Genomic DNA, 20,332 nt, shown 5'->3' on the forward strand with positions numbered 1-20,332 from the left:
CCTGCGTGAGTTTTTTTCTAGATCCTCGGTATACTGAGACGTACAGGTATGTAGGTAAATTGGCTTGGTAAATGTAAAAAGCGTGTGTAGGATAATGTTAATGTGCGGGGATCGCTGGTCGGTGCAGATTCGATGGGCTGAAGGGCCTGTTTCTCTAAACTAAACTAAACAAAAATAAAACTAAACAATGTCAAAATGAAATATGACATGAAAATAATATTTGTTGAACTTTATTTGCTAAGATTTTTTTTTGCTTTTATGATTTTAGATCACTCTAAATATAAATTGATACATTTTTGTATGATATGCAGCAGTGAGATGCTTCCTGACAATGGGAAAAGATTTGATAAGAAGAACAATTATACTAACAGAGCTCATTTTGTATTCTTGGGACATGCTCAGGTGCTTTAGAGACTACGATTTAAAGCATTTAACATTACAATGAAACCTCCTGTATTTTCTTTTATCCTAATCTATTTCTAAAGTTCGAATTATATTAGGCACAGGCCTGCCTATTAGCAGAACAACAGCCTCCTGTTGTAATGCTTGGGCAGCAATAGGCAAGGATACCTCTGAATTCTTCAGAATATTTTCCCAAATAGTCAGAGCCAGAATAACGAGGGAGATAATAATGTAGTCATTCTCTAACTCTTAAAGAGATGAAGTCATAGTCATAGAGTGATACAGCCTGGAAGCAGGCCTTTCAACCCAACTTGCCCACATTGGCCAACTGCACTAGTTCCACCTACCCACGTTTGGTCCATATCCCTCCAAACCTGTTTTATCTATGTACATCGTCCAACTGTTTCTTAAATGTTGGGATAGTCCCTGCCTCAACTATCTCCTCTGGCAGCTTGTTCCATGCACCCCCCACCCTTTGTGTGAAAAATTCACCCCTCAGATTCCTATTAAATCTTTTCCCCTTCACCTTAAACCTATGTCCTCTGGTCCTCGATTCACCTACTCTGCCCGACCAATTCCTCTCATGATTTAATACACCTCTATAAGATCACCCCTCGTCCTCCTGCGCTCCAAGACTTAGACTTAGATCCTTTATTTGTCATTCAGATCTTTCGGTCTGAACGAAATGTCGTTGCCTGCAGCCATACATGTAATAATAAACAGCAAAACACACAATAAACACAAATTAACATCCATGCTGGGAATAGAGTCCCAGCATACAACCTCTCCCTCAGACCCTCCAATCCTGGCAACATCCTTGTAAATATTTTCTGTACCCTTTCCAGCTTGACAACACCTTTCCTATAACATGGTGCCCAGAACTGAACACAATGGTTGCTCAATTATTCTTCATTTGTTGGTCACCATCCAACCAATTTTACAAAGTCCCGACAATGCCCAAATGCTTCCACAGTTCTTTCTATCTAACTTGATGCTGCGATTCTTTACTTTGGACTGTTTCTGGTCTTCAATGTTTTTGTTTTACAGTCGTCACAAATGTCACATTCCCTGTGCTCATTAGACCAAGGTGCTCAAAGTCCCTCGGCAATGTTCCAGGTCTCCTAGGGATACACTTCAATGTAGAGACAGATCCAGCTGGATACCAAAATACATACCTTCATTTCAGGGCCAACCCTGATGGTAAAACGTCATGATTCCACATATTATTACTTGACAAAAGCTACCTTGGTGTTTGGAGTAATCTGCCTTATTTTATACTGTGTGATATATGTTACAAGTAGAAGCTAGAAGGAGATGGAAGACTCTTTTTTTTCTAAAGTGCAAGTGAAAATTCTATTTTTCAGTTGTGTTTTATCTATTATCCCAAAAGGATTCCTTGATTCTTTCACATTACCGTTGAGACAAAATCATGAAACGAGTGTTAGAATCATATTATTTTCTGCATTATTGTGGATCTTCAACTCTTGAACAATGTTGTGAGCAACATGCAGGCTTCACAGTATTCATTAGCTGAGTGAATGAATTCATTAACCCAGCTGATGACTGCTGTGAAGTCTGCAAATACTTGTTACCAGTATCGTACGTTAATAATTCAGCGGTTCCTATAAGAAACTAGACACCTTTATTTGAACTAACACCAAATTTGATTCACTTCCATTTCTGTCCCTCAGGTGCAGAAGACACAACTGCTTCAGTCAGTTGCACCATCAGCATCATCAGTCTCACACGTTTCTCGATATGCCTGTCAGAGGAAATCGACTCTCGACAACAAAAACAAGATTTTTACGGTAAAGGTCATCAGTTGTTTTTGTCTAATTTCTGACATTGGCATATATTAGCAAGTTGAGTAAAAAAAATAGTTTCTTTGTTAGCTTATTGGGAGACTGGTTTTAAATAAGTTGCAGATTCCACTGTAAATAGGCAATGGCTGATGACTGCTCCACACACCTCAAAAAGACTATAGCAGTCAAAGCCGAGGCTTTCCAAATATGTACCACACTTCATTTCACAAAAGTGAGAAAACGCACACCTCCAGACTCAGGGACAGTTTCTTCCCAGCTGTCATCCTACCACAACCAGAGAACAGTCGTGAACTACTATCTCTGATAATTGTCTCCTTACACTGTTGTACTTGTGTATGGCTGATTGTACTCATGCATGCTATGATGTCACTGGATAGCGCACAAAGTTATTCACGGTATCTCAGAACGCATGTCAAAAAACCCCCCCAATATCAGTACAAAGAATGGCCTATTTTAGTGACTAAAGTGCATTTTGTGGGTGATACAAACTCTTGCCACAATGTGCCAGAGGGGTGGGTTGGAATGTTGTCGATTGTATTCTTTGTCAAAGCGGACTGCTTTGTCCTGAACGGTGACACAAGAGACAGCAGATGCTGGAACCCTGAGCAAAAACGGTGTTGATCCTCATGAGCATTGCTGGAGTTGAACTCATGGTGGAAAGGCTTAAGGGTGAGGAGTGGTGAGTCTTTTGCTCCAGGAAACCCCGCCTTTGACTTGTGTTTGTGGCTGGTGCAGTTGAGTTTCTGTTCGAGGTGAGCCCCAATATGTTAGTGGTGCAGTACTCGGTGATGGTAATATTAAGAAATGTCAAGCATTGATGGTTAGACTCTCTCTTCTCAGATCTGGTCATTCTCAGTTACCTTTGTGGAGCAGATGTTATCTGCCACATGTGCAGCTCGGAGGCACAGCGGTAGAGTTGCTGCCTTACAGCGCTTGCAGCGCCGGAGACCCGGGTTCGATCTCGACTCCGGGTGCTGTCTGTACAGAGTTTGTACGTTCCCCCCGTGATGGCGTGGGTTTTCTCCGAGATCTTCAGTTTCCTCCCACACTCCAAAGACGTACAGGTTTGTAGGGTAATTGGCTTGGTATAAGTGTAAATTGTCCCTAGTGTGTGTAGGCTAGTGTTAACGTATGGGGATTGCTGGTCGGTGCAGACTCGGTGGCCTGTTTCCGTGCTGTATCTCTAAACTAAATAGCAGGTTAGGTTTTCGTGCACACAGTCATAGACTTGCTGGATTATAATGGAAGGAAGATAATTGATTAAACTGATGGAGGTAGTCAGCCCAATGCATTGCCCTGAGAATGTCATGGGCTGGGATGATTACCTCCAAAAAACATCATCACTGTCATTTTGTTTTATGCATGGTATTTTGGCAACATGTTCAGCACAGACATCGTGGGCCAAAGGGCCTGTTTCGGTGCTGTACTGTTCTATGTCCTCTGTTCTAAGTTAGGACCAAAAATTGGCACTTCCATTTAGGACAAAGACCAATGTTGGAATTGTTGAAAGTTGAACCCTTGGAGCATCACAATATAAATATACAAACCAGAGACAACAAAAAGAAGCAGTTAGACAGGTACATGGATAGGGCAGGTTTGGATGAAAATATGGACCAAATGCTGGCAGGCGGGACTAGAGTAGCTGGGACGTGTTGACCAGTGTGGGCAAGTTGGGCGAAGGGCCTGTTTCCACACTGTATCACTCTATGACTCTTTGACTCTAACTAAGGACAAGGACTGGACAGGATTTACTTTTACATTGAGTAGTGTCATAGAGTGATACAATGTGGAAACAGGCCCTTTGGCCCAACTTGCCCACACCGGCCAACATATCCCAGCTACACTAATCCCCCCTGCCTGCTCTTGGTCCATATCACTCCAATCCTGCCCTATACATGTACCTTCCTAACTGTTTCTTAAACGTTGGGATAGTCCCTGCCTCAAATACCTCATCTGGCACCCACCACCCTTTGTGTGAAAACGTTACCCCTCAGTTTTCTATTAAATCTTTTCCCCTTCACCTTGAACCTATGTCCTCTGGTCCTCGGTTCCCCTACTCTGGGCAAGAGATAAATGAATACATAAAAACAAAATGGGAAGCAGAATTAAAGATTCAAATAACAGAAGAAGAATGGTATCAAATGTGTGAAACACAATGTTCATCCACAAGCTCACTAGTATGGAGAGAAATTTGCTGGAAGAATCTATCTCACTTTTTTATAACACCCAAAATAAAAAGCAGACAACTTGCTGTCCAACAACACTGTTGGAGGCTGTGTGGGAGTATGGAGGCAGACCACTCGCATATTTTCTGGAACTGTGTAAAGATAAGGCCATACTGGGAAAATGTTAATGCAGCTGTAAAAAATATCTTGGGTTATAAAATCCCAAATACCTGCCCTGTGATGTATCTGGGGCGTATTAAAGATATTGTAAAAATAGAAGATACATATTTGATTACAGTTTTGCTTGCAGCAAGTAAGAAGGCCATTACCAGGCAGTGGCTTAATGAAAAAAGTCCAAAACAGGAACAGTGGTTAGAAATTGTGCGAGACATCTTTAATATGGAGAAATTGACATATTCATTGAGAGTCAAGGAGAATTCATTTGAGAAGATCTGGGAAAAATGGACCGTTTATTTGAGCCATGACACCAATTAGATAAATGCCGAGCTAGATATGGGAAGATTGCATTATATAGAACTAGATGGTATGTTTGTATGAATATTGAATTATCACCAGATAACTAATCAATGTAATGTGTTTTTTTTTTTAAATTTGGTAAGTGATCCACATGGTTTTATTCCAATATTTAAATTTATTTATTTACTTTTTTTTTCCCCTATCTACTTTTTTAAAATAAATTTTGATTGCTGTTTCTTTGTTTTATTTATGGTGATGGTGTTGCACTGTTTTGTATATATCTCTTAAAAATTAATAAAAATTTAAGTGAAAAAAAAAAGAATACATTTAACTTTTTATGCTCAGCTCACCAATGCTTTAGTGTCCCAGTGTCCCAGAGGACAACAAGGACCAGGCTTGCATCCAACTAGTTCTGGAGTGCAGAAATAAGCTTCAGCAACTGTGGGGATCTCAGAAGGAAGCTGAGATGGATCAACAATTCGACACATCTGACTGAAGGCTTCAGCTTTGCCTCCAGCACTCACATGCTGAGATTCAATATTGGCGATGACGGGGATATTCAGGGAGCCACCCCTCCTGTTAGCATCTTGATTGCTGCTACCTTTCACAATTGATGCGGCAGGAATGCAGACATCCATTGATTGTGATACCTCTTAGATCTATCTGTTACATCCTGCTTTGATTTTTACCAATCGTGTTATCCTGCATTGCATTTGCACCAGATTGGCACCTCATATTCCAATCTACTGTGTCTACATGTGTTTGGCACTGTTCCTTTATGCACTTCGACTCTCCTCATTCAACAAGGAGTGATCCTCTGTTGCGATAATAATGTTTGAGTGTTATGCCAGGTTGAGGCTAGAGTTCATGTTGGTGTCCATCTCTGCTTCCACCAATGGTCCAGAGCATCTGTTTTAATTGAGTCTATCGCATTCATTGCCATTCTAGTGCTGCATAACATGATGGAAGATGTCCTTGCTATGAGGGTTCATAACGTCAAATGTGATAGGAGCATTATTAGGACATTCAGACCATCAAGTCTACTTTGCCATTCAATCATGGCTGTTCTATCTCTCCCTCCGAAGCCCATTCTCCTGCCTTCTCCCCATAACCCCTATCACCTGCTCTAATCAAGAATCTATCTATCTCTGCCTTAAAAATATCCATTGACTTGGCCTCCACAGCCTTCTGTGGCAATAGATTCCACAGATTCACCACCCTCTAACTAAAGGTGGATATTTGTGTCCAAAATTAAAATATTCTACCAGTTCCGTTTTTTAGTTTAGTTTATTAACCATATACCAATTACAGCACGGAAACAGGCCATCTCGGCCCTACAAGTCCGTGCCGAACAATTATTTTCCCTTAGTCCCACCTGCCTGCACTCATACCATAACCCTCCATTCCCTTCTCATCCATATGCCTATCCAATTTATTTTTAAATGATACCGACGAACCTGCCTCCACCACTTCCACTGGAAGCTCATTCCACACTGCTACCACTCTCTCAGTAAAGAAGTTCCCCCTCATGTTACCCCTAAACTTCTGTCCCTTAATTCTGAAGTCATGTCCTCTTGTTTGAATCTTCCCTGTTCTCAAAGGGAAAAGCTTGTCCACATCAACTCTGTCTATCCCTCTCATCATTTTAAAGACCTCTATCAAGTCCCCCCTTAACCTTCTGCGCTCCAGAGAATAAAGACCTAACTTATTCAACCTTCCTCTGTAACATAATTGTCGAAACCCAGGCAACATTCTAGTAAATCTCCTCGTGTACTCTCTCTATTTTGTTGACATCCTTCCTATAATTTGGGCGACCCAAAATTGTACACCATACTCCAGATTTGGTCTCACCAATGCCTTGTACAATTTTAACATTACATCCCAGCTTCTATACTCAATGCTCTGATTTATAAGGCTAGCAAAAGCTTTCTTTACCACCCTACCAATATGAGAAGCTTCAGGGAACTATGCACGGTTAACCATATAACCATATAACCATATAACAATTACAGCACGGAAACAGGCCATCTCCACCCTTCTAGTCCGTGCCGAACACATAATCTCCCCTAGTCCCATATACCTGCGCTCAGACCATAACCCTCCATTCCCTTCCCATCCATATAACTATCCAATTTAAATCTGGTTTTCCCAGATCCCTCTGTTCAACTGCATTCTTCAATTCCTACCATTTACCATGCACGTCCTATTTTGATTTGTCCTGCCAAGGTGTAGCACCTCACATTTATCAGCATTAAACTCCATCTGCCATCTTTCAGCCCATTCTTCCAAATGGCCTAAATCACTCTGTAGACTTTGGAAATCCTCTTCATTATCCACAATCTTGGTATCATCTGCATACTTACTGATCCAATTTACCACACCTTCATCCAGATCATTGATGTACATGACAAACAACAAAGGACCCAACACAGATCCCTGAGGCACCCCACTAGTCACTGGCCTCCAACCTGACAAACAACCATCCACCATTACCCTCTGGCGTCTCCCATTCAGCCACTGTTGAATCCATCTTGCTACTCCTGCATTTATACCCAACAGTTGAACCTTCTTAACCAACCTTCCATGAGGAACCTTGTCAAAGGCCTTACTAAAGTCCATATAGACAACATCCACTGCTTTTACCTCGTCAATTTCCCTAGTAACCTCTTCAGAAAATTCAAGAAGATTAGTCAAACATGACCTTCCAGGCACAAATCCATGTTGACTGTTCCTAATCAGACCCTGTTTATCCAGATGCTTATATATATTATCTCTAAGTATCTTTTCCATTAATTTGCCCACCACTGAGGTCAAACTAACAGGTCTATAATTGCTAGGTTTACTCTTAGAACCCTTTTTAAACAATGGAACAACATGCGCAGTACGCCAATCCTCGGGGACTATTCCCATTTCTAATGACATTTGAAATATTTCTGTCATAGCCCCGGCAATTTCTACACTAACATCCCTCAATGTCCTAGGGAATATCCTGTCAGGACCTGGAGACTTATCCACTATTATATTTTTCAAAAGTGTCAGTACTTCTTTTACTTTGAAACTCATAGTATCCATAGCTACTCTACTAGTTTCCCTTACCTCACATAATTTAATATCCTTCTCCTTGGTGAATACCGAAGAAAATAAATTGTTCAATATCTCCCCCATCTCTTTTGGCTCTGCAGATAGCTGTCCACTCTGTCTCTCCAATTGACCAATTTTATCCCTTGTTATCCTTTTGCTATTAATATAGCTGTAGAAACCCTTTGGATTTACTTTCACCTTACTTGCCAAAGCAACCTCATGTCTTCTTTTAGCTTTTCTAATTTCTTTCTTAAGATTATTTTTACATTCCTTATACTCCTCAAGCACCTCATTTACTTCATGCTGCCTATAATTATTGTAGATCTCCCTCTTTTTCCGAACAAGATGTCCAATTTCCCTTGAAAATCACAATCACTACCTTGTGCTTACTACTAATATCTGCTGTCTCCTTACATATTTGCTCTTCCAATTCTTGATCCCCATTTGGCGGTCTATAATACACCCCTATAAGTGTTGCTACACCTTTCCCACTTCTCAGTTCCACCCAAATAGCCTCCCTAGATGAGCCCTCCAATCTATCCTGCCAAAGCACTGCAATGCTGTAATATGCTTCACCTCCAACTAGCAATGCAATTCTATCCACCCTCTTGCTACCTGGAATATCTAATTCCAATCATCACACCTGAAGCTACGAAATCCTGGATAATAATAATATTTAATTAATAATAATCTTATCCCACCTGCAACCATTTTTCAACTGATCGACCCCACAACATCATACTTCCAGGTGGGTGAAGTGTCTATGCCCCAAGGACACTCTACAGTATCATCCACCCGGCTACCTTCCATCGCCAGCTGAACACTTAGCCCATTGCGCCATCTGTCGTCCCTCAACATCATACTTCCATGTGTCTATCTAGACTCTAAGCTCATCCACCATTCTTACAATGCTCCTAGCATTAAAATATGCACATTTATGAAACCCCCTGCCTCTTATTCTCTGTTTATTTCCTTTTTCTTCTTTCAGGCAGTAATCCTGAGATTGTTACCTTTTTGTTCCTTTTCCTTAACTCTCCTCCCAACTCCCTAAATCCTCCCTTCAGGACCTCTTCCCTTTTTTTACCTATGTCATTGGTACCTATATGTACCACAACCTCAGGCTCCTCTCCCTCTGATTTCAGGATATCTTGGACGCGTTGAGACACATCCGAGACCTTGGCACCAGGGAGGCAGACCACCATCCTGGTCTCCCGACTGCGTGCACAGAATCGCCTATCCGACCCCCTAACAATAGAGTCCCCAATTACTATTGCCCTCTTCTTTTTGTCCCTACCTTTCGGAGCAACAGGGCCAGTCTCTGTGCTGGAGGCCCGTCCGCTGTTGCTACCCCCGGGCAGGCTGTCACCCCCATCCGTACTCAAACAGGAGTACTTATTTGCAAGGTGTACTGACATTGGAGTACTCACTTGTCCCTGCCTCTGCCCCTTGCCCTTCCTTAGCGTGACCCACATGTCTCTCTCCCGTGGTTTTGGAGTGACCACCTCCCTATAATTCCTCTCTATGATCTCCTCACTCTCCCTGACCAGACAGGGGTCATCGAGCTGCTGCTCCAGGATCCTAATAGCCTTAGGAGTCCCATCTCGATGCACCTGGTGCAGATGTGGATGTCTGGAGGACCATCCGACACCATGACCTCCCACATCTGACATCCAGAACAGTACACTGCATATTATTGTCACCTACACCAAAATACAGTGAAAAGCTTATGTTTGCCTGCTATCCAGTCAAAAGCAAAGACAATCCATGAATACCATCAAGCTGGCCTCAATATCTAATTGAAAGAGTGGTGAAGGCCATGTTTGATAAGAGGTTTGGGAAGTTTAGGTCATCCTTTTATGACATTAATCAGCCCTTGGAGCTATTAGATGTAAGCTTGATATCATTTGGAGCTTCCTGGTCTTTTAATCTCACAGAGTTGAACGTTCTTTCAAAGGCATAAAGAACCCCTACCAGTACTGTCTGGAGACAGCATCAATTATTCATTGGCTGGTTGATTCTCCTGGTCCCTGCTGTGATCCTACCCATTTTGAGTACTATTCCATCTGTGAAAATGTTCTGTTATATTCAGTGAGCGTTCAGGCTGCTGCTGAGGTTTTTTTTAGGTGGCCTCAAGCTTGAAGCAAGTTGTATGAAAGAGGAAGATTGAAGCACGCTGAGAGACTCGTCATCGATGTCTTCAACCCTGCCAGTGACTGAGCAATGGGCCTTTCAGGAATGATCTGGACGGTGCCCTCCATGGCAATTGAAACAAAAACGTCGCATCTTTCCCTGCAATGGTTTTTGTTGGCTCCGGTGTTGAGATGTGAGCACAAGGCTCCAATATTGCTGAATGCATGCGGCTTGAGGCTAAGTTGAAAGCAAGAATAGTAGATGCGAATCTTCATTGATTAATGTTGTTGCGCTGCATGAATTAAGCGCTGAGAGAGGGCAGTGGTGCAGTTTGTGGACGATCACATTTGTAAATGCAAGGGGAAAATATATTTTTATAGGATCTGAGGGGTATCTTTTTCACACAAAGGGTGGTGGGTGTATGGAACAAGCTGCCAGAGGAGGTAATTGAGGCAGGGACTATCCCAACATTTAAGATATAGTTAGACAGGTCAAGACATGGACATGGACAAGACATGTTTGGAGGGATATGGACCAATTGCTGGCAGATGGGACTAGTGTAGCTGGCCTATGTTAGCCGGTGTGGGCAAGTTGGGCTGAAGGGCATGTTTCCACACTGTATCACTATGACTCTATGATGAATTGGCCCTGACTGCACCGTGTGAGATTGTTAAATCTCTGTTGCTCAGTATACCAACATTGACCTCTGTTACTTCTCCTTGCCATATGTTTTTGATGGCTAAATTATTTAATTCTCACTGTCTCCAAGATCTATTCCAGTCCTTCCACAATTGTTCTTCTGAACACCCAACCGCCCCCCCCCCCCCCCCCCCCACCCTTCTCCCCCACACACACCAATTTCTTAAATTGAGACCCCCCCCCCCCCCCATTTTTGTTTCTCAAGAGTTGCACTGATTCTCCCCAAGAGATTGCTCTGTATCTCAGGCCTTCCATAGAAACACAGAAACATAGAAATTAGGTGCAGGAGTAGGCCATTCAGCCTGTCGTCATCGTGTGGCGTTGCGCACGGCAGCCACGCCTGCAGTGCGTTTGTCATTTCACCCTTTTTGTTATTTTTAGCCTGTTTAAAAGTATGTTTTTGGAGGTTTCTATCTTTTTATCTGGGGTAGGTGTGGGGGGACCGTTTCTCAGTCACTTCCTGGTCAAGGATGCTTCTTTTTTTTTGAGCTCGCACATCTTCATCCACATCCCCCCCCCCCCCCCCCTCGCGGCCTACCATCTAGATTGGTGGGGCCTTTCCTGCTAGTGCCCAGCCAGGGCTTCAGCGGCAGCACAGCACTGAAGTACCATCGCGGATCCCTTACCGGGGATCGCCATTTTCAGGCTCCGGAGTGTTGGGCCTGCGGCTTTAACATTGTGGAGCTGCGGTTTGCGAAGCTTCTAGCCGCGGGCGGTGCTGACTCTAACATCGTGGCGTCCTGGGAACTTTTGCTGGGGATCGCCAGTGTTGAATCTCCGCCCAGCTCGGCCTGTGCATTTTGGAAGCCACGGTCTCCGGTAAGAAGTGGCCGATTCGGAAACTCCAAGCTGCTGAGAGTGTTCTTCCATTCCGACGTCGGAGTTCCGATCATCCCGGCGTGAGGGCCTGAACATCGGGCCGCTGTAGCGGCGACTGTAGAGGGTTCAAAGGCCCCGACTACAGGTGAACAATGAGGAAGATTACTGAACTTTGTTGCCTTCCCTCACAGTGGGAAACGTTGATTCCGCTGTGTGGGGATGTTCATGTTAAATCCTATCGTGTATTGCGTTCTTTTTATTCGTATGGCTGTATGGTAACTGAAATCTCACTGCACCAATTGGTGCATGTGACAATAAATGTAACTTGAACTTTTGAGCCAGCACCGTCGTTCAATATGATCATGGATGATCAGCCAAAATCAGTACCCCGTTACTGCTTTCTCCCCATCTGCCCTTGATTCCATTAGCACTAACAGCTATATATAACTCCCTCTTGAGTACTGGGAAAGGAAGAATACTGCTATCATTATTAGTAACACTAATGAAGATTTATTGTGCTGGGATGTGATACATCTCTTTGCATTTATGTGCGGGAAGGAACTGCCGATGCTAGTTTAAACCGAAGATAGACACAAAAAGCTGGAGTAACTCAGCGGGTCAGACAGCATCTCTGGAAAAAAGGAGTAGGTGATGTTTCAGGTTGAACTCCATCTTCAGACAACCCTTGAATGATTGTTATGTTGGAGCAACATGCAGCTATAGAATAGATGGGTCACAGGAACTGTAAAAGGTATTCCACTTCCATGCAAAAAACAACAATACTGCAATAGACAATAGACAATAGGTGCAGGAGTAGGCCATTCGGCCCTTCGAGCCAGCACCGCCATTCAATGTGATCATGGCTGATCATCCCCAATCAGTACCCCGTTCCTGCCTTCTCCCCATATCCCCTGACTCCGCTATCTTTAAGGGCCCTATCTAGCTCTCTCTTGAAAGCATCCAGCGAACCTGCCTCCACCGCCCTCCGAGGCAGAGAATTCCACACTCACCACTCTCTGCGAGAAAAAGTGTTTCCTCGTCTCCATTCTAATTGGCTTCTCCTTATTTTTAAACTGTTGCCCCTGATTCTGGACTCCCCCAACATCGGGAACATGTTTTCAGCCTCTAGCGTGTCCAATCCCTTAACAATCTTATACATTTCAATGAGATATCCTCTCATCCTTCTAAATTCCCGAGTGTACAAGCCCAGCCGCTCTATTCTCTCAGCATAAGACAGTCCTGCCATCCCAGGAAACCTTGTAAACCTATGCTGCACTCCCTCAATAGCAGGAATGTCCTTCCTCAAATTAGGGGACCAAAACGGCACAAAATACGCCAGGTGTGGTCTCACTCGGGCTCTGTACAACTGCAGAAGGACCTCTTTGCTCCTATATTCGATTCCTCTTGTTATAAAGGCCAACATGCCATTCGCTTTCTTCACTGCCTGCTGTACCTGCATGCTTACTTTCATAGTGTTTAAGAGGGAACTGCAGATGCTGGAGAATCGAAGGTTACTTCAAAAATGCTGGAGAAACTCAGCGGGTGTGCAGCAAACATCTATGGAGCGAAGGAAATAGGCAACGTTTCGGGCCGAAACCCTTCTTCAGACTGATCGGGGGGGGTGGGGGGGTGGGTGGGGACAAGAAAGGGAAAAAGGGGGAGGAGCCCGAAGGCTGGGGGCTGAGGAAGGGGAGGAGACAGCAAGGACTAACAAAATTGGGAGAATTTCGATGTTCAAATTCTCAATCAAATTGAACATCGAATTCTCCCAATTTTGTTAGTCCTTGCTGTCTCCTCCCCTTCCTCAGCCCCCCTGCTGTCTCCTCCCATCCCCCAGCCTTCGGGCTACTCCTCCTTTTCCCTTTCTTGTCCCCACCCACCCCCGCCCCCGATCAGTCTGAAGAAGGGTTTCGGCCCGAAACGTTGCCTATTTCCTTCGCTCCATAGATGCTGCTGCACCCGCTGAGTTTCTCCAGCTTTTTTTGTGTAATCTGCTTACTTTCATAGACTGATGTACAAGGACCCCCAGATCCCGTTGTACTTCCCCTTTTCCCACATCGACGCCATTTAGATAATAATCTGCAGATTATAGAAATCTGAAATAAAGTTTACAAAAAGATCTGGATATGCACAACAGACCAGGCAGCATAAGAAACAGTCAATCTTCTTCTTCTTGCGAATGAAACATAAACCAAAGGAACAGTTAGATCTCAAGAGTCAATACTCACAACTTCCAAAGAGTGAATACTTCACATTAATAACCTTCAAATTAATGATCTCCCGATTAATGATCATCAGGAAGTCATGCCTTCTTTTACATTCAATGCAAAACTTTCTGTCATTGTATTTTTGAAAATGTTCTGCATATATAATTGAATTAGCCATCAGCAACATAAGCAATTAATGTCATGAATATATTACCTTACCAAGTGCAAGGTGCAATTTCTTTTTACACTCATTGTGTGTCATGATCAGACATGGTGACGATGTCATACTATTTTCTCTGTGGTTCTGTGTAATCATCAAGCCAGTTACATTTCAATAGACCTTAGCGCCATTTACAAGAGCCAAAGGGGTTTGCTGTAATGTTCTCCAGTTTAAAACATGCAGTATATATTGATTCAAAAATCAGCTGTCTTTGCTTAACTGGAAGGCAGCTGCTTAGAAGTGGTATTCTATAGATGGATGTCCCCAAATCCCAGGTATAGTAAAGTAAAGAGAAACTGCATAGGATAAATGTAATTTATAAATTAGTGTTTCATCTTTACAAAATATTTTACAATCATAACAGCATCATAACATGAAATAAAGACAGAAAACACTGGGAATACTTGGTCAAGCAGCATCTACAGAGGGAGAAACAAGCTGCCAGAGGAGGTAGTTGAGGATGGGACTATCCCAACGTTTGCGAAACGGTTGGACAGGTACATGGATAGCGCAGGTTTGGAGGGATAGGGGCCAAACGCAGGTGGGTGGGACTAGTGTAGCTGGGACATGTTGTGGGCAAGTTATGCTGAAGGGCCTGTTTCCACACTGTATTATTCTAGAAACTGTGGGTAATGCTTTTAGGTTGCAGAGAAAAGAAACTCTTGATCCTGATTAATTAAGGGATATGAGCCAGGACTTGCACTAAAATAGTCAAGTCAATTTTATTTCCATAGCACATTTAAAAACAACTCTCGTTGACCAAAGTGCTTTACATCAGTGCGGGTACTAACTTGCTACATACAGTGGTACATAGACCAACAATACATACATACATAAATACATACATACAGCGCTCCCTCAGAGGACCTCAAGAAACGCTTGTGAGTAGAAATACTTTTTAAGTCTAGACTTACAAGAGTTGATGGAGGGGGCAGTTCTGATGGGACGAGGGGTGCTGTTCCACAGTCTAGGTGCTGCAACCGCAAAAGCGCAGTCGCCCCTGAGCTTATGCCTAGACCGTGGGATGTTCAGTAACCCCAAGTCGGCCGACCTGAGGGACCTGGAGGTAGAATGATGGGTTAGAAGGTTTTGATGTAGGTGGGGGCAAGCCCATAAAGGAGGAGCTTGAAATTTATTTTGAACCCAGTGGAGAGAGGCCAGAATCAGGGTCATGTGGTCTCTTTTTCGGGTGCCAGTCAGAAGTCTCGCTGTGGCGTTTTGGACCAATTACAGGTGGAACAGGGATGATTGGCTGATGCCACAGTAAAGGGAGTTGCAGTAATCAAGGCGGGAGGAGATAAAGGTATGGATCATCTTTTCAAGGTCTTCAAATTGGAGGAATTGTTTTATTTTAGCTATCGTGTGAAGCTGGAAGAAGCTAGATTTTACCACGGGATTGACTGTTTGTCAAACTTCAATGTGAGGTCAAATATCACGCCAAGGTTTTTGATGTGAGGTTTGAGTAAGGGGGAAAGGCTTCCAAGGCTGCCTGCTATCGTTTTGATGGAGTCCGAGGGGCTGAGAAGGATGACCTCAAACTTGCTCTCGTTTAGTTGGAGGAAGTTCTGAGCCATCCAACACTTGATATCCTTGAGGCAGTGCATAAGGCTGAGTAGATATGATTGGTTGTTGGGTTTCTGGGTTTTTTAGTTATGTTAAATTGTTTTTTTTTTTTGAAGCCAAATGTCTTTGTGTGCGAGGGGGAAGACCGGCACTTGGTGTTGGATACCCGTTCGGTGTCGCTCGCTGGAGAGGACGGCCACTATTATTCGAGGGGCATCCTTACCGCCGCAGGCGCTCTTCGACCCCGCTACTGGGCGGGGGCAGCCTTTCCGCAGGGATCGACCAGAGCGGTTTCCCCCCAGCGGCGGGACAGCGCTGTAACATCGCGGGGTAGAGCGATGACTCTCCGGGCATCAGCCGCAGCTGCAGCCTGGAGCATCTGGACCTGCTGCACCGACATCATGGAGCTCCGGACTCGTTTGCGGAGCTCCGCGACGGCGGCGCTGAGTCAACAACCTGGGTCCTGTCTCTCTGTTGGAGCTGCGGCTCCTCCGGCAGCCTCAACGACGACTGAGATCAGAGAGGTCGGGGCCGCAGTGCAGGAGGAGAGATTCCGTCGGGGATCCCCCCTCCCACCCCACCCCCCCGGCCCCCACACTGAACACCCCAACATAAAATAACGGCTACATAAAACACAGACAAAAATAATAAAAAACGCGGACAGGCTGCAGAGGCGATGCTGCTGGCCAGAGCCGCGCCGCCTACCGGACTTGTTTGTCAAACTTCAATGTGAGGTCAAATATCACGCCAAGGTTTTTGACGTGAGGTTTGAGTAAAGGGGAAAGGCTTCCAAGACTGCCTGCTATCGTTTTGAAGGAGTCCGAGGGGCCGAGTAGGATGACCTCAAACTTGCTCTCGTTTAGTTGGAGGAAGTTCTGGGCCATCCAACACTTTATATCCTCGAGGCAGTGCATTTTGTTGTCTCTAATTGAGACAATGACAATAAATTTGAATACAATACAATACAATACAATACAGTATCGTCTGCATAGCAGTGGAATAAAATGCCGTGCCTTTGAATGTCTTGGCCTAAGGGGAGCATATACAGGGAGAAGAGAATGGGGCCTAGGATGGAGCCTTGTGGAACCCCGCAGGAAAGGCTAGCTGGGGAGGAGAAGAGTTGCCTATGTTTGTAGAGAAACTCCTATCTATGAGGTAGGAGACAAATCAGCTCAGGGCAGTGCCATCAATACCAACCCCGTACCGGAGATGGTCAATTAGGATGGTGTGGTCCACTGTATCAAATGCTGCGCTGAGGTCAAGAAGGAGCAGGATTGCACAGTCGCCAGAGTCAATGGCGAGAAGCAGGTCGTCATGTACCTTCAATTTTAAAGGCAGACTCTGTGCTGTCTTGGGCCCTGAAACCTGATTGGAAAATTTCCAGGATGGTATTTTGGTGTAGGTAAGGCATTAGTTGATTTAGAATTAGTTGATTTAGAAGATGGTTGTTTATTAAAATGTTTTATTAAGGCTACATACCTTGGTGTTTCTCATTTTCTAGTAGTGCAACTGAGAGCTAAAGGACTGATTGATGGAAAAGGTATTCATGGGACAGTAGATGGCGTGTGTGATGGAGGCTCCAGAATCAAAGCCCTCTTGTAATTACTGACCCCATCCCTTTGATCAGTGTTCATTTATTGATGACAGGTATCAATAATTCAGTTGTACCCCCACTGCAATCATTGCTGACATTCCTCAGAGTTCTCAACCCTGATATATCGCGGGCATGTCTCCGTTCTCTGACACCCTCCATGATCACTGGGTCACTGACACTGCCGTGTAACCAATTTCCTTTGTGATCACAGATCCCTCCCCTCACTGCTCAGCTGTCATCATTGAACCCTGTGATCACTGAAATGCCATTGTCCCTTAAACACCATCCCAAATACTCTTCCTGGACTCTTTGCTCATTCACCAATAAGGGCTCCCATTGCATTAATTTGTCATTAACCTCTGTCCATCTGCAATCGCCCTTTGTCCTGACAAACTTCCCTGTGTCTCCACTCCAATCCTCTTGCAAAGTGCAGGTTGTTCCTCAGATCCTCAGCTGCAGCCTCTTCTAGATTAATCTTCCCTCCTCAACAGAAGACTCAGACACTCCAACATCCTGGTTTTGGGATGAAAAACTTCCAAAATAAGATGCAAATTCCTGACCCATTTCCCAACTTGGAAATCCCTTCATAGTAAAGCCGTGGGACACGGTTTTCCATGATGAATTTCAATCAATCACGTCAACACCTTTGTAGTGGCTCCCTGTCCTCTCTCATATCGCCCCTCCCAGCATACGCAGAAGGTAGAGGATGTTTAATTGAGATGATGCTCCATCGAGGCTAACCCTGACCTTCCCATCCATGCTGACTTCAACAATCTGCTCAACATGCTCTTGAAGTCCTGCAAACCCTTCTGGATGTCCGTTAAATCCCTGGAAGACTTTGACTCCAAGACTGAGTGGCGCGGAGCCTGGAAAGATGCCAACACCAACAGCGGAGAGGACATCACAGACCCCACAGTGAAACCACCGGGATTTGACCTTCATCGCAAGCAATGGCTAACCCTGAACAGAATCCGCACCCTCCATGCAAGAACAGCCCATCACCTGCATAAGTAGGGGATGACAGCTTGCGACTGTGGACATCCAGACTAGACCATCCCACACATCGTGAATGACTGCTCACTGAGGCTTTTCCCTGGTGGCTCAAAGTCATGAGGCTGTCCTGGCCTGGATGTCTGCCCTTGACCTACAACTTTAGGCTGTGCATGCCGTAAGAAAAAGAAGATAGGCTTCATTAAATGTGGCTGAAATGTAACAGATTGCACCAAATAAAATAGATCATCAAATTTATTTTGAAGATAGACGAAATGCTGGAGTACATCAGCAGGACAGGGGACAGGGCATCTCTGGGGAGAAGGAATGGGTGAGATTTCGGGTCGAGACCTTTCTTCTGACGGGAAGAATGGTCTCGACTCGAAATGTCACCCATTCCTTCTCACCATAGATTCTCCCTGTCCTGTTAAGTTACTCCAGCATTTTGTGTCTATCTTTGGTGTAAACCAGCATTTGTAGTTCATTTCCTACACATCAAATTTGTTTTGCTATTTTGCTGTGTTTTGCTATTCTTCATTTTGACCAGAAGATTGATAAAGACTGTTTACAATGGCACCCTGCACATAATTGTACAATGGCCTGTAGTATACCTCCACCCCTCCCTACTCAGTTCACAAGGGCCCATCCTGCCAACCACTTCCTTCCCCATTCCTTGTGTGTTAAAAGGAAGGAACTAAAAGGAAAGTGCAGAACAGAATCAAGCGTTGGCATCAGCAGCTACTAATACAGTTATCATTTCCTGCAGCTGAAAGTAATCCCTTGGTCCTGGAACCTTCAAAGCATTTGCAAGGTGTGGGTTGGATTCACAATACATTCGGTAAAGATTCGGAAGAAAGTTCACCTATTAAATGGCCATACCACGCCTGATCTATTTTGCTCTCAGGTTCCTGTATGCCATGCTCTAAAATGGGGCATCAAAGGGTTAGATTCAGCAGAAACTTTTGCGGCAATAGAGTGGTTAAAATGTGGAACTCTTCACCAAACGAAATAGTTGATGCAGGAAGTACACAGATGTTTGAAGAGGAAGCTGGATAAACCGATGAGAGAGAAAGGCTACGTTGATTTGGTTAGAATTAAGTTTGGAAGGGGACTTAAGGGCCTGTCCCACTTTCCCGAGTTATTCACGAACTCTCCCGAGTTTTTAAACTCGCAGAATGTTCGTAACAAGTCCGTAGGAGTCCGTGGATATATCGTAGCGGCTTCCTTATGCCAGCCGTAGGTGCTCGCGGCTACTTTTTTACTCGTGGACATTTTTCAACATGCTGAAAAAAAGTCCCGACTTACCTGATGCCCCGAGTACCTACGGCTGGCATAACAAGCTGCTAAGACATATCCACGGACTCCTACAGCCCCCTACGGACTCGTTACGAACATTCTGCGAGTTTGAAAACATCGCACCTCCAATTTCTGAATCCTCTACACATTTAGTAAATAAACTATGCCTTTATTCCTTCTACCAAAATGCATGACCATACACTTTGCTGTACTGTATTCCATCTGCCACTTCTGTGCCCACTCTCCTAACCTGTCCAAGTCCTTCTGCAGAGTCCCTGCTTCCTCAACACCATTATCTCCTCCACCTGTCTTCGTATGATCGGCAAACTTGGCCACAAAGCCATCAATCCGTCTGAAGAAGGGTTTCGGCCCGAAACGGTGCCTATTTCCTTCGCTCCATAGATGCTGCTGCACCCGCTGAGTTTCTCCAGCTTTTTTGTGTAACCATCAATTCCATCATCCTGATTATTAACATATAACGTGAAAAGTAGAGGACCCAACACCGACACCCTGCAGAACATCACGTCACAGGGGAGCCAACAGAAAAGGCTCTCTTTGTTCTCACTTTCTTTGCCTTCTGCTAGTCAGCCAATCTTCTATCCATGCTAGTGCCTTGGCTGTAATACTGTGGGCTCCTATCTTGTCCTGCTATCTCATGTGCAGCATCTTATCAAAAGCCTACTCTGGACTCATTGGGTTTGTTTTAGTTCTTCCTGACTCGTGGGAGTTCTCAGTATATTTGTATGAATCTTATTTGACTTCTACAAGCCAGTTAGTGCCTCCCTCTGTCATAACACTCATTACGGATCTGGGGTAGTTTTTGAGTTGACATTGTATTGTTGATTTATAAAACAATCTGTTGGAGC

At 44.3% G+C, this 20,332-nt stretch overlaps 1 protein-coding gene across 1 annotated transcript in view; it reads left to right on the forward strand.

Moving 5' to 3' along the window:
* LOC129704368 (DNA nucleotidylexotransferase-like) overlaps positions 1-20,332 on the forward strand; it is a 102,956-nt gene that overhangs the window by 46,641 nt on the left and 35,983 nt on the right. Inside the window, exon 3 of the mRNA XM_055647455.1 lies at positions 2,094-2,210. Coding sequence (XP_055503430.1) covers positions 2,094-2,210 — 117 coding nt within the window. The remainder of the gene's footprint in view (positions 1-2,093; positions 2,211-20,332) is intronic.

Source organism: Leucoraja erinacea, chromosome 15 (genome assembly GCF_028641065.1).
Source record: "Leucoraja erinacea ecotype New England chromosome 15, Leri_hhj_1, whole genome shotgun sequence".
In the NCBI taxonomy this organism is placed as follows: Eukaryota; Metazoa; Chordata; class Chondrichthyes; order Rajiformes; family Rajidae; genus Leucoraja; species Leucoraja erinaceus.